At 46.5% G+C, this 15,626-nt stretch overlaps 1 protein-coding gene across 4 annotated transcripts in view; it reads left to right on the top strand.

The window, feature by feature from the left end:
* RTEL1 (regulator of telomere elongation helicase 1) overlaps positions 1-15,626 on the top strand; it is a 286,946-nt gene that overhangs the window by 80,297 nt on the left and 191,023 nt on the right. For all 4 annotated transcript variants that reach the window (XM_075350498.1, XM_075350499.1, XM_075350496.1 and 1 more), the window contains exons 12-17: positions 6,362-6,459; positions 6,546-6,601; positions 6,831-6,905; positions 7,994-8,069; positions 9,956-10,088; positions 10,245-10,358. In XM_075350498.1, the coding sequence (XP_075206613.1) occupies positions 6,362-6,459; positions 6,546-6,601; positions 6,831-6,905; positions 7,994-8,069; positions 9,956-10,088; positions 10,245-10,358 (552 nt within the window). The remainder of the gene's footprint in view (positions 1-6,361; positions 6,460-6,545; positions 6,602-6,830; positions 6,906-7,993; positions 8,070-9,955; positions 10,089-10,244; positions 10,359-15,626) is intronic.

The following is a 15,626-nucleotide window of genomic DNA, read 5'->3' as shown; positions in this document are numbered from 1 at the left end:
CCTCAGGAGAGTCTCTGATTTGGCTGCTCTCTCTTCGGAGTCACCTTTTTTGGTTTTTCATCAGGACAAGGTGGTTCTCCGTCCGACTCCGGACTTTCTTCCTAAGGTGGTATCTCCTTTCCACCTTAACCAGGATATTTCCCTGCCTTCCTTTTGTCCGGCTCCTGTTCATCGCTTTGAAAAAGCGTTGCATACTCTGGATCTGGTGCGGGCGCTCCGGATCTATGTGTCTCGCACCACTGCTCTTAGGCGGTGCACCTCTCTTTTTGTGCTGACCTCAGGTCGGCTCAAGGGCCTCTCGGCTTCTAAGCCGACCCTAGCTCGTTGGATTAGGTCGGCCATTTCCGATGCCTACCAGTGTACTCAAGTGCCTTCCCCGCCGGGGATCAACTTGTAGAGCTGTAGGGGGAAAAAGCGCAATAGGGTCTTACCCGGTATGAGGGTAGAGAGACCGAAAGAGGTACACTCACCTGGTAGGGTTGTGAAAGTCACAACTCCTTATGATCGCATGTGAGTGCCTTTTTGTGGTTTAGCAGCGGCCCCGGAATGCAGTATATAAAATATAGGTCAGGTAAAGAGAAAACCGGTTTAAATGCCGCGCTAAAAACCACTGATGTTGTAGATGAAAAAGATTTCCTTTATTTCATAATTCTACGCGTTTCAGAGATATCTCCGTCTCCTTCCTCAGGAAAATAAATCATCAATTTATTTTCCTGAGGAAGGAGACGGAGATGTCTCTGAAACGCGTAGAATTATGAAATAAAGGAAATCTTTTTCATCTACAACATCAGTGGTTTTTAGCGCGGCATTTAAACCGGTTTTCTCTTTACCTGACCTATATTTTATTTACCGCCGGGGATCAAGGCACACTCGACCAGAGCTGTCGGTGCCTTTTGGGCTTTCCGGCACCAGGCTACGGCTCAGCAGGTCTGTCAGGCTGCCACTTGGTCTAGTCTGCATACCTTTTCGAAGCACTACCAAGTGCATGCTCATGCTTCGGCAGATGCGAGCTTGGGCAGACGCATCCTTCAGGCGGCTGTCGCCCATTTGTGAAGTTAGGTTTCGCCTACTTCTCAGTTTTCTGTTTATTCCCACCCATGGACTGCTTTGAGACGTCCCATGGTCTGGGTCTCCCATAAGGAACGATGAAGAAAAAGAGAATTTTGTTTACTTACCGTAAATTCTTTTTCTTATAGTTCCGTAATGGGAGATCCAGCACCCTCCCTGTTGCCTGTTGGCAGTTTTCTTGTTCCGTGTGTTTTCACCGGCTGTTGTTGTAGACAGAGGCTCCGGTTGTTCCGTTTTTTTGCTCTATCTCTACTTGTTGGTGGCTATTCTCCTTCAGCTTTTGCACTAAACTGGCTATATTTGGTTATCCAGGGGGTGTATATGCTAGGAGGGAGGAGCTACACTTTTTAGTGTAGTACTTTGTGTGTCCTCCGGAGGCAGAAGCTATACACCCCATGGTCTGGGTCTCCCATTACGGAACTATAAGAAAAAGAATTTACGGTGAGTAAACAAAATTCTCTTTATCTTTATGTTTGAAGCCTGAAATGTGGGAAAAAGTTGAAAAATTCAAGGGGGGCAAATACTTTCACAAGGCACTGTACTTGTCTATTGTCTATCTGTCATCTTTGAAGCTTGACGACCCAAGTGCCACGTGTATGGACTAAGAAGTCCTTTTTCTTTGATTTTAGCTTTATCTTAAAAACAATAACAACAAATTTCACCAGAAACTCCTAACCTAATGACGGAAATGTGCCACTATGAAAACAGGTGTAGAAAAAATTCAGCATCGTAAGAAAGCTTTAAAAAACTGAAGTGATGTTTAAGTATTTAACGAAATCCAAAATAAATGAGCAAAAGAGGACTCAAAATCAAATCACTAGTTGGTGTGACCGTTCTTTGCCTTCAAAACAGCAGCAATTCTTCTAGGTATTGTTGTACATAGTTTTTGAAGTAACTCGGCAAGGAGATTGTTCCAAACAACTACAGATCTGTAAATGTAGGGTTACACAAATCCTTCTGTCCTTTCAGGTAGTCCCAGACGGACTCGAATATGTTGAGATTAGTGCTCTGTGGGGGCGATTATCATCAATTCCAAGACTCCATCTTTTCGCTTAATGACACAGGCTGTATGTTTGGGGTTTTTGTCCGGCTACAGAATAAATTTGGAGTCATTCAGACACCTCCCTGATGATATTGCGTGATGGATAGTTATCTGCTTGTATTTCTGATCATTGAAGACCTAAAGAAATAGACAATGTTGAGGACTGTAGATAATGGTCGACCAAGGGAACTTGGTGCATCAGATGAGACACATCATGGTCACTGCCCTTGGAAATTGGAAGATGTCTAGCAGTGCCAGCAGCTCAGAAAGGGCATCAACTAGTGGAAAACAGTTAAACCCATCTGCTGTTTCGAGGAATCTGGCCAAAAGTGGTCTTCATGGAAGAATTGCAGCTAAAATCCATGCTTGCAACATGGAAACAAGACCAATCAGCTCAATTAAACAACGGAACATTGATGCAGAAAAATGGCAGCCGGTGCTCTGGACCAGTGTTCCTCAACTGCAGTCCTCAAGGTCCACCAACCGTGCATGTTTTCAAGAGTTCCTTAGCATTGCACAGGTCATAATTTAATCACCTGCCCAGGTAAGGATCCCATCACCTGTGCAATACTAAGGAAATTCTCAAAACATGCACTCTTGGTGGTCCTTGAGGACTGGAGTTGGGGAACACTACTGTGGACTGATGAGTCAAAATGGGAAATATTTGGCTGTAATAGAAGAAAGTTTATTCACTGACGGCTGGAGAGCAGTACAATGAGTGTTTGGAGGATCAGTGAAGGGTCCTACATTTCAGCAATTGGAGATGGGAATTTGGTCAGGATTAATTGTGTCCTCAATGCTAAGAAATGTCGGCAGATATTTAACCATCATGCAATCCCAGGGAGTTGTCTGATCAGCTCCAAATGTTTTCTGAAGCACAACCATGTCCTCAAGCATACAGCCAATGTTGTTAAGAACAATCTTCAGTGTAAAGAAGAACAAGGAGCCCTGTAAGTGATGCGATGATATGACCCCACAGAGACCTGATCTCATCTGTCTGGGATTACATGAAGAGACAAGAATTTGCCTAAGCCGACATCCTTATGCCGGCATCACACGGGACGATTTATCGTGCGATCGCATCAGTGATCGCACCTGCCTCCGTCGTTTGTGCGTCATGGGCAATTCATTGCCCGTGTCGCACAAAGTCGTTAAACCCCCGTCACACGTACTTACCCCCCGCACGATCTCGCTGTGGGCGGCAAACATCCTCTCCTGAAGGGGGAGGGACATTCGGCGTCACAGCGACGTCACACAGCCGCCGGCCAATAGAAGCGCAGGAGCGGAGATGAGCGAGACGTAAACATCCCGCCCACCTCCTTCCTTCCGCATTGCCGGCGGAAGCAGGTAAGCTGTGTTCGTCGTTCCCGGGGTGTCACACGGAGCGATGTGTGCTGCCACGGGAACGATGAACAACCGGCGCGCAGAAGGAGGACCGACATTTTGAAAATGAACGATGTGTCAACGAGCAACGATATGGTGAGTATTTTTGCTCGTTAACAGTCGTTTGGAGGTGTCACACTGTACGATCTGTCAAACGATGCCGGATGTGCCTCACTAACGACGTGACCCCGACGACATATCGCCTGATATATCGTACCGTGTGACGCCGGCATTAGAAGATATGTGGTTAATTCTCCAAGATGTTTGGTGCAAGTCCATAGAAGAATTAATGCTGTTTTGAAGGCAAAAGGCGGTCACACCAAATACATGTGTGATTTAGATTTGTCTTTCATTCAGTCACTTTGCATTTTGTTAATTGTACTACCGTATTAACACTCTTCGAACGCTTCCTGACTTTGTAGCATGTTTTTGCACAGCTGTCTATAACTTTCGCACAGTACTGTATATATAGTATATGTATACCAAAAAGTGCAGCACCACACTGTGCGCAAGATACAGTATATGCATTGAACACATGAAATGTAAACTTCATCACTTCCATACAGACTGTTCTTATAAAATTGAGGTACTTTGTGCACAAACTGACCAATTTGTGTGAGCCATCAGCTACAACAAGGAGCATGGCTCTTTGATGAGAACTTTTTCATCACTTGCAGTACATTTTTTTTTGCCGAAAGCTAAGAGTTTCTTAAGGGAAAGTAGGATCCTAATTAAAAACAGCCTGTTGGTAGAATTGCTCAGCAAACGATGGATCAGTCACTAACTCCAATGTGTACGTCAAAGGAGCAAAAAGGCCCAGTCACACACAACGACTTACCAGCGATCCCAAAAACGATGCGACCTGATAGGGATCGCAGGTAAGTCGCTGGTAGGTCGCAGGTGAGATGTCACACAGTCAGATCTTACCAGCGATGCAGGAACAATACAGGTCGCAGTAGTGACCTGTATAACGATCTCAGCAGTCACTGGGACTCTGTTACACAGTGTCAAACACAGCGATGGGGTTCTATGAGGGGGTAAGTTCAAACCTGGATATTGGTAATGCAGCTGATGTGATTTATTTGGACTTTGCAAAGGCATTTGATACTGTACCACATAATAGCCTTATACTAAACCTCCAGAAGCAAGGAGTAGGGGACACAATATGCAACTGGGTAAGGAATTGGCTAAAATATAGGAAACAAAGAGTAGTCATAAATGGTACATTCTCTAAATGGGCTATAGTCAGCAGTGGGGTGCCGCAGGGATCTGTGCTTGGACCGATTTCTTTTTACTCTCTTTATTAATGACCTTGTGGATGGGATTGATAGTACAGTGTCAGTCTTTGCCGATGACATCAAACTATGTAGGATATTAAAAACTGACCTGGATAGTACAATATTACAAAAAGATCTGGATAAGATGTCAGAATGGGCAGATACTTGGCAAATGAGATTTAATGTTGATAAATGTAAAGTAATGCACCTAGGACGGAGTAATCCTATAGCTGCGTATACATTAAATGGAAGTAAACTCGGGACTACAGAACAGGAGAAGGACTTGGGTATTCTCATTACAAATAAGCTGAGCAGCAGCACTCAATGTCAAGCAGCAGCTGCTAAAGCAAACAAGATTTTAGGGTGTATAAAAAGAGAGATTAGATCCCGTGATCCCAACGTATTGTTACCCCTCTATAAATCACTTGTAAGGCCACATCTGGAATACGGGATCCAGTTTTGGGCTCCACATTTTAAAAAGGACATTCAGAAGTTATAGTCAGTTCAAAGGCGGGCAACTAGACTATTACAAGGAATGGAAGGCCTCCCATATGATGGCAGGTTGAAAAAGTTAGATATGTTTAGCTTAGAAAAAAGACGTCTCAGAGGAGATCTCATTTATATGTATAAATACATGTGTGGTCAATATAAAGGACTGGCACATGACTTATTTCTTCCAAAGACAGTACTAAGGACCAGGGGGCACTCACTGCGAGTGGAAGAAAAGCGATTCCGACACCTAAATAGGAAAGGGTTCTTTACAGTTAGAGCAGTCAGACTGTGGAACACCCTACCACAAGAGGTAGTAATGGCAGATACTATAACAGCTTTTAAAAAAGGGCTGGATGATTTCCTCAGTACACAAAACATTGTTGGTTATAAATGACTTAGTGACTAAATGTAGAACTGGTGGAGGAAGGTTGAACTAGATGGACCTAGGTCTTTTTTCAACCTAAGTAACTATGTAACTATGATGGGTCCTGCCCAGCAGGACATCACCTTTGAAGAAAATGGCCTGGACCATTCTGCAACGACTAGAGATCTCACAGCAGGGGCCTGATCGCTGGTAGATGTCACACATAACAAGATCGCTAACTGGATCGCTACTGCGTCACAGAAACCGTGACTCAGCTACGATCTCGCTAGCGATCTCGTTATGTGTGACGGTACCTAAACTGACCTGCAGCCCAGAACAGATAGAATCAAGATTTGCCCTATCTGTCTGTCAGTCATATAAGTATTCTCTTTAGATATTAATTTGTTTATTTCACACAGCTAAATGACAACCATCACATTTACAGCTCTCACAAGGGTTTTTGCTCCACTATTCTGCAGGTGTACTTAGACAGTCATCACAAATTGATAAATCTGGGATGACAATGCTGGTATGTGTCCCCATCCAAACACCTGACCGCTGATGTATTTTCCCATACGTAAAAGTGATATCAATCATTAAGAAGGGAGGAGGCGTCTATAAAGCCGGAGCTCCTGTATACAGTGTCTGTGTGCTGTATCTATGTGTTTAGTGTGTGTGTTGAGATTAGGATATGAACTCTCAGGTCTTACTGATCCTTTCCTCATTTTTGTACAGTTACATCTTCGAGCTCTTTGGTTCTGCGGGAATCACATACGAAACGAGGACTGGTCTTCTAGAGCTGCTCGATCAGATCATACAGCATGTGGGTGGAAGTAAGGAGTCCTCTGTTTTGGGCCTTAATCACTTTTAATATATAATAAAGAGGCTTTAATGAGTTTTATACATTTCTGGCTCTCAGGTTCTGGGGTCTTCACAAGCACGCTAGGACTTCAGAAGTTGTCTGATATCATCCAGGTAAGAAAGATTCCTCACAACCAATAAAAAGCCCCTAATCCATCCTCTTATATCAGTATTATATGCCTTTAGGAAAGATGGGTGACACTACAAGGCAACGTGCCTCTATTTTGGATTTCACAAGAGTTTTCCTACCCAGCTTTTCTATACTGATCGATTTTGGAACAGTGGTTTATTGTCGCCGAACTAGGTAGATTTCATATAACATATTATTCTATGTGTTCTGCAGATCGTATTTAATATTGATATCGGCGATGGCTCAGCCCCTCCAGCCAGGAATCCTCAGATGTCCAAATCCTACAAGGTCAGAGTTGAAGCTTGGCAATATTTGCATGTTTTACCATGTTATCTTTAAAACTTTCTATGTAGATTACATTTATATATAATTAATGTATACATTACATGTCTTATCCTGTGTTACAACTTGTATTATACCCAAGAGCTGCAATCACTATTCAGCTGGTGTAGTCACTATGTAGACACATCACATTACATATCCTCTTCTGATTCTGAGTTACATCCTGAATTATTCTCCAGAGCTGCACTCACTATTCTGCTGGTGGAGTCACTGTGTACATACATTACATTACTTATCCTGTACTGATCCTGAGTTACATCCTGTATTATACTCCAGAGCTGCACTCACTATTCTGCTGGTGGAGTCACTGTGTACATATATTACATTACTTATCCTGTACTGATCCTGAGTTACATCCTGTATTATACTCTAGAGCTGCACTCTCTTTTCTGCTGGTACGGTCACTATGTACATACATTACACTACTTATCCTGTACTGATCCTGAGTTACTTCCTGTATTATACTCCAGAGCTGCACTCTCTATTCTGCTGGTACGGTCACTATGTACATACATTACATTACTTATCCTGTACTGATCCTGAGTTACTTCCTGTATTATACTCCAGAGCCGTACTCACTATTCTGCTGGTACGGTCACTATGTACATATATTACATTACTTATCCTGTACTGATCCTGAGTTACTTCCTGTAGTATACTCCAGAGCTGCACTCACTATTCTGCTGGTTCAGTCATTGTGTACATACATTACATTACTTATCCTGTACTGATCCTGAGTCTCTTCCTATATTATACCCCAGAGCTGCACTCACTGTTCTGCTGGATTAGTCACTGTGTATATACATTACATTCCAGTACTAACCATATAGCCTGTATTACAGCTCAGGCCAGCATTCACAATTTTTCTGCTGTTGTGCACCTTCAGCAAGCTCATTGACTGACAACCTACTTAGTGTTGCTGAGCTTCTATACTCACTGACTGTATAAGCCGGAGACGTTGCGAGATCCAGCTCTGAACCCTGTTTCTCTTTTTTGAGAATGTGAGTATATAGTATTACCATTGGTGTTTATAGGTCCACATCCATCCAGACACCAGCCAGAGGAAGAAGCCTCGAGGGGATATCTGGAGTAACAGCAGAAGGCAGGGAGGTGAGCGCCCTTTCTACTTCTTTACTTGCTCCATATTAGGTTATTACCACAAACACTTATTGGAGAAAAAAATGAACTATAAAATAACACTAGTACGGACAAGAAATATATAGAGGAAAACTGGAAGCTGCTGGCAGAAAGGGCCCTGTATGTTGGCGTATAAAATACAAAGATATGTAAAAAGAATACAGGATTAAATATACGTATGTTGGTATAAATACTCAATATATAGCCTGTACCATAAATGATGGATTAAGTGCACAAATAGGTAAGAAACCAATATTAGAAAAGGCCGTGTGGGGCTCAATCAATACAAATCAATAGTACAATCTGCTGCCATGCATTGGATAGTGCAAAGACCAGTGATGGCTAACCTATGACACGCGAGTCAGAGGTGACGCGTCAAGCCATTTCTTTTGACACGCGCGGCAGGGGCAGGAGGCTGCATTCCAATCTATAAGACAACCTGCGACCACATGTGATTTAACTAGAACTGCATGTACAGCTAAATTGTTCTGAAGTGACCGGCTGGGGGGGGTGCACATGCAGTTCTAGTTAAATCACCGGCGGCCGCAGCTTGTCTTCTAGATCGGGATTTGGCCGCCAGTGATTTGTGTTCTTTGCCTTTAATCCGGGTCCTGAGTGAGTCGTGCTTACGTATCACGCAGTATGTAACATGCCTTTCTCTAACCCAGGGATCTCAAACATGCGGCCCGAGGCCCTGATACACCTTCTTGCAGCCTGTAGGTCCCCTGACAATCGCGGCTCTATGCCAGGGGCCGTAGCCAACGGTGCTTTACTTCAGATGATTTCCGCCACCGTCCACAGGAACTCTCTACAGAGCTTCACCAAAGGCAGCTGCCGGCCACTCAGAAACCAGCAGGTGACGTCGTCGTATGACATCACCCGCTGGCCTCCGATTGTCCGGCGGCTGCCATTGGTAGCACATTGAGCTATTCAGTCCATACGATTAAGTACAATGAAATGTAATGTGATGAAACACGTTCTTCAACCAAAGTCCTAAATGATGAATACAAGACGTTGCCCCCACTGTGCACATGCTGTTATGTAGAGGTTTCAAATGTCCAATCCTGTTTGAGTATAGCTGGAAAAAGTCCTCCAATAGTGGAACACCAGAACGCTCCAGCCAGTAGTGGCCCTGGACCCTGATGAAGAGGATCTGCAATTCCTCGAAACGTGTAAGTCTTCTGGCCTTCACTGGACATTTTATCAAGTAGTTGTGACGTCACAGGCTCCTCCAACTTCCACTCGTTTGGTTACCAGGGACCCTACCACATGGAGCATCCTGGTTTTCAATTATCGGAGGACTTTTTCCAGATCTACACAAACAGGATTGAACATTTGTTACTTCTACATAATGGCATATGCACTGTGGGGGCGACGGCTTGTATTCATCATTCAGGACTTCAGTTGAAGCAGGTGTTTCATCACATTCCATCCATTGTACTTCCATCATATTCCCTGAATAGCTCACCACTATGTGAACTTTCATCTATTGTCTATGCACTATACAATATGCGGCAGCAGATTGTATTGATTGGGCCCTATACTGCCTTTTTAATAGTGGTTTCTTGCCTATTTGTGCACTTAGTCCATTATTTATGGTACAGACTATTCATTGAGCTTATTGTGAACAGTTCACAAAACTTAGTTTATATTGTTTCTTTACGTTTGGCAGTATTCGTTGATTTTATAATGTGTGTATTGTTTGGCAGAGAGTTTTTGGTGTTCTTTGACATTTTTCTCATGATAGGTGGCGCCACAGTAGTTTGACATTCATGTCTCTCTTTGTCAGTCATACATTTGCACCGTGGATATTGTAACTTAGTCACATTTTTCCAATTTTTTTTTCTTTCATCTTAAAGGCAAGGTGCTGAGCTACTGGTGCTTCAGTCCTGGTTACACGATGAATGACCTAGTGAGATACGGAGTACGGAGCATTATTCTGACCAGCGGGACCTTGTGCCCCCTCAGCTCTTTCACCATGGAAATGCAGATGTGAGTCAAGTAACACATGAGGGAGAGTGTAGTGTCACGAGAAGGGGAGAGCCATAGGTTGGATGATGTATATACATATTTGTATCTTTTTGATGGTCAAGCTGCTGTTGCTTATTATTACATTTCTGATACTTTTTCTGTTTTCTGAATTTTCAGCCCTTTTCCAGTGTCTTTGGAAAACCCACACGTTATCGAAAAACACCAGATTTGGGTCGGAGTTGTTCCTCGGGGCCCTGATAGAGCTCAGCTCAGCTCTGCATTTGATAGAAGGTAAACATCAAGCTGTAGTCACACTATAAGGCTTAAGACACACAGCGAGAAAAACGGTGCGAGTGGAGTGCGATAAAACATCGCATTCTACTTGGACCATGAGCGATTATTTTCTCAGCCCTAATCGGACCGAGAAAACAATCGCAGCATGCTGCAACTGTAATGCGAGACTCTTTCTCTCGCACCCATTCAAGTCTATGGGGCGAGAGAAAAATCGCACTGCACTCGCGGTACACCGGTGTACCGTGAGTGCAGTGCGAGAATGGCAATAGCCGGCTACGGAGGAGAAAGGGAGATAAATCCCTTCCTCCCTTTTTCAGTGCCGGCCCCCCACCCCGCAGCTGAGGTCCGCTCGCACAGTCGGACCTCAGTCGCAGGGACACTAGCATGACACTCTGCTCTGCTGTACTGCCAGCGTGAGCCGAGTGTCGTGCGAGGGGATCGCAGTAATCCCCGTGTGGCCCCAGCCTTAAATCTCCTATTTTTACTGACTTTTGTAGTATATGGCATGCCGAGACTGCCAAGGCTAGAACGGCTGGTTGCTGCATCTTATAGAGAACGGGCAGCGATGCTTTGATGCCTACATGCCTCAATAGGTCATTGGTTTTCAACTTAAAACTACCTATTTAAAGTGAACATTAAAAGGGTTATTCCCACCCATCTTCATAATACAAGCAAATTTGCAATATATAGCTCATTATAATTTCCAACTATTCTTCAGATGTTAACACTTTTCTTATGTTTATAGCTTGTTGCCTTGGAGACTGACCAGAGCTGGTAGACAGAACACATGCATTCCTTTCAAGATCTTCTCTATTGATTGCTAGCACTGTTTTGAAGCATGGCAGGATTCCTGGAGGGTGCTGTTACCTCCTAATCTCTTGTAGTAGGGGATACCGACTGTATATGTCAAGATCCAATTTCTCAGATTGATAGGTATCAGCAAAGAGAAACTCTCTTAAAGGGAACCGGTCAGGTGCAATATGCACCCAGAATTACGAGCAGTTCCGGATGCATTTTGTACCTGACAGGTTCCCTTTAAAATATAACTTTTAGGCCCTGTGCGCACTGGAAAACGGAATTTTCTTAAGAAAATTCCGCAGGGTCTGAAAGATTACCGCACCCGCGGTAAAAAAAAACGCGGCAAACCGCACCCGAAAACCACATGCGGTTTGCCGCGGTTTTACCGCAGTATTGTTCGTGGTATTGCCGCGGTTTTGCCGCATGCGGGTTTGTACATGTGTTTTAATGCATTCAATGCAATAAAGCACATTGAAAAGAAAAAAAAAAGTCATTTCCTTCTGAGATAGATAGATAGATAGAGAGAGGACAGATCAATCAACAATCGACACGCTGCATTTCTCCCGGCGGTAGTGTGTTCATATTACCGGCCATGAGAAATGACCTGCGGTTACCTCTCTGCAGGCTCGTTACGAGGCTGCATTCAGCGCTGTGTGTCAGTTGCGGCTGGATGCAAGCATCGTAGGACCTCCTGCATTACGTCAGAGCTGTGTGTTTGGGAGGGGTTAATAAAGGGGTGCAACAAGCTTTTTTGTCTTTTATTTAAAATAAAGGATTTCTTCATCGTTCCTTATGGGAGACCCAGACCATGGGTGTATAGCTTCTGCCTCCGGAGGATACACAAAGTACTACACTAAAAGTGTAGCTCCTCCCTCCGAGCATATACACCCCCTGGATGACAAATCTAACCAGTTCAATGCTTTGTGTTCAGGAGGTCACACACACACATGCATTCTCATCTGATTTTTGATTTCAAAGATTTGGAAGAAAAGCGGGTCCAATCTGGACTCCCGGCATGTCCCTTCTCACCCCACTGTGTCGGCGGTGCTGTTAAGGTTGATTTTACAAGGCTGGAGCCTTCACATGCCGCGCTCCTTCACCATCCCCTGAGGCTCTGGCTTGAAGTGGGAGCCATCACGGTTCTCACTGCTTTGCAGGAGACCGGTCTCCATCCGCAGCCCTTTCAGGATCCTGCCGGACGGAGCGCTCACCCCTCAGGGACCTGGCCCTGCGTCTCATAAGCTAAGTATTGAGACGTTATTCAGGGGTCCCTTGTACATTTATTGTGGGGAGAGTGTGTTATTTCACTTTGCTGTGATTTCCGGCCGGTTCTCTGGTTTTTTCCTGAGAACCGCGCCGAGGGTGCCTGCTCGTCGGCCGCATGGGAAAATCTAGGCCCCGGCTTCAGATGCGGCCTAGTTTCGTTTTCAGTGCCCCTGCATGTCAGTCATGCAGGGGAACAGTGCGGCGCCGCCCAACGGCCGTTCAGCAGAGGGGAGGACACTCCTCTCTGAGGAGATGTTCCCCTCCCCTCTATTTCTCCTTGGCCCTCCGGTTCCCGCTCTTGGACTAAACCCCACCCCCCCCTCCTCACTCCGGCGCCATTTTATCAGCGTTCACACACTGATCGGCGCTGGCTTCTGCAGCTACTGCATCTGTCTGGGGGTCCAAGCTGTGGAATCCGGAGGGCACACAAAAGCGGTCTGGTAAGCCACAACCTCTGGTTGTGGACTTTATTATACACTCTCTGGGGGTCATTCTGAAGGAGTGTATTCTTTACTGCAGAGCCTCCACCTCAGCAGCATGTCTCTCACTAGGAGCAAGGCTGCAAGGCTTTACTCTATATGCACTGCATGTCAGCTCATACTGCCTGAACCGAGCACATATCCACATTGTGATGCCTGCTCTAACATGGTGGTGTCTCAGCCTGGAGCCTCCCCAGGGGTCCCTCCGGCTGCTCCAGCCCCGGTGGCTGAACCCCCGGCTTGGGTAGCATCGTTTTCTAAAGCTATCTCCCAGTCCTTTGCCGACTCCATGGGACATCTGTCCCGGACTCTGCTGACCATGCATCAGCCCCCTTCTCAGTGCGCCTCTGCTGCTCCGACTCGCTCTGCAGAGCTCACAGAGGATTTTTTATCTGTTCCCGGACCCCGTCCTCCTAAACGGAGACGCAGGGACTCTTCTCCTTCCTCGTCCCACGGCTCTGATTCACGAGCTGAATTGCAGGGCGAGGAGGATGCCTTTACTGTGGGCTCGGACGCTACCTCTATGTACCCCATTGATCTATCTGAGGGTGATGCGGATGTTAGTGACTTGATTGCGTCCATTAATTCCGTACTGGACCTCAATCCACCAGTGTCAGAGAAACAAGCCTCTCTGGTAGAAAAACACCAGTTTACCCCACCTAAGAGAGCAAGGAGTATGTTTTTTAACCACTCCAGTTTTCAGGAGTGGGCTCATTCACCAAAGGTAGATCCTCTGGTATCTAGAATCTCAGCCCGGACAGTTGTATCGGTGGCCGATGGCACTTCACTTAAGGATCCCACTGACCGCCAGGTTGACCTTCTGGCCAAATCTGTATAAGAGGCGGCAGGGGCTTCGTTCTCCCCGTCTTTTGCAGCAGTGTGGGCTCTTAAGGCAGTCTCTGCTTCTCTGGCGGAGATACATTCCCTCGCCAGGGACTCTATGCCCGAAATGGTTGCCTTAACTTCCCAGGCTTCGGCTTTTTCATCCTATGCCATGTCTGCCATTCTGGAGGCTTCTCACCGCACGGCGGTGGCTTCCGCTGATTCCCTCGCGATCCGCAGGATCTTGTGGCTTCGAGAGTGGAAAGCAGACGCTTCTTCCAAGAAGTACCTTGCTGGGCTCCCCATTGCTGGGTCCCGGCTGTTCGGTGAACACCTGGATGAAATTATTAAGGAAGCTACTGGCGGGAAGAGTACTTCCTTGCCACAAACTAAAACCAGGAAACCTGTCCAGGGCAGGAACCAGTCGAGGTTTCGTTCCTTTCGTTCCTCTAACTGGTCATCCTCTAAGCCCTCAGCCTCGTCCACTAACTCAGCCAAGGATCGAAAACCCAGCTGGCGCGCGAAGCCGCGTCCTCAGAAGAACGGGGGAGCCGCTGCCACTAAGGCAGCCTCCTCTTGACTATCTGGCTGCGCCAACAACGTCCTTGGTCGGTGGCAGGCTCTCCCACTTTGGCGACGTGTGGTTTCAACACGTCTCCGATCAGTGGGTGCGGGATATCATCTCCCACGGCTACAGGATAGAATTTTCTTCCAGCCCGCCAAACAGATTTTTTCTGTCCACTCCCCCCTGCTCCAAAGCCGCCGCCTTCTCTCAGGCCGTGGCATCCTTGCAGGCCAACGGAGTAATTGTTCCGGTTCCCGCCCGGGAACGGTTCAGAGGTTTCTACTCAAACCTCTTCCTAGTCCCCAAGAAGGACGGTTCCTTCCGGCCCATCCTGGATCTCAAGCTTCTCAACAAGCATGTTCAGGTGCGGCACTTTCGCATGGAATCTCTGCGATCGGTCATTGCCTCAATGACCCAAGGAGATTTTCTAGCATCCATCGACATCAGAGATGCCTATCTGCATGTGCCAATTGCAGTTTCACACCAGCGTTGGCTACGTTTTGCAATCGGAGAGGAACATTTCCAATTCGTGGCTCTCCCCTTCGGGTTAGCCACGGCCCCTCGTGCATTCACCAAGGTCATGGCAGCAGTGGTTGCGGTTCTGCACCTCCAGGGGTTGGCAGTGATTCCTTACCTGGACGACCTTCTAGTCAAGGCTTCATCCAGTGCAGACTGTCAGCGGAGTGTCTCGCTCACTCTCGCCACGCTTGTTCAATTCGGGTGGCTTGTCAATCTGCCCAAGTCCACTCTGACCTCGACCCAGAAACTTACGTACCTAGGGATGCAATTCGAGACTCTGCTGGCACTTGTGAAGCTGCCCTTAGTCAAACAGCAGTCCCTTCATCTGGCGGTGCGTTCTCTATTGAAGCCCCGCCGTCATTCCATCAGGCACCTCATGCAGGTGCTGGGTCAGATGGTGGCGTCAATGGAAGCGGTTCCCTTTGCCCAGTTCCATCTGCGTCCTCTGCAGCTGGACATTCTCCGCTTTTGGGACAAGCGGACCTCTTCCTTGCACAGGCTAGTGGCTCTGTCGCCACAGACCAGGAGCTCTCTTCAGTGGTGGCTTCGGCCCCTCTCTCTGTCTCAGGGACGCTCCTTCCTGTCTCCGTCCTGGGTGATCCTCACCACGGACGCCAGTCTCTCCGGCTGGGAAGCAGTATTTCTCCACCACCGAGTACAGGGCACTTGGACTCCGTCCGAATCAGCCCTCTCGATTAATGAGCTGGAAATCAGAGCTGTGCTCCTAGCTCTCGTAGCCTTTCACCACCTGTTGGCGGGCAAGCACATTCGAGTCCAGTCGGACAACGCGACAGCAGTTGCCTACATCAATCACCA

The sequence above is a fragment of the Anomaloglossus baeobatrachus genome, chromosome 5 (assembly GCF_048569485.1).
Source record: "Anomaloglossus baeobatrachus isolate aAnoBae1 chromosome 5, aAnoBae1.hap1, whole genome shotgun sequence".
Taxonomy (NCBI): domain Eukaryota; kingdom Metazoa; phylum Chordata; class Amphibia; order Anura; family Aromobatidae; genus Anomaloglossus; species Anomaloglossus baeobatrachus.
The sequence above is the reverse complement of the archived record's forward strand: the minus strand, read 5'-3'. Positions and strand labels throughout refer to the sequence as shown.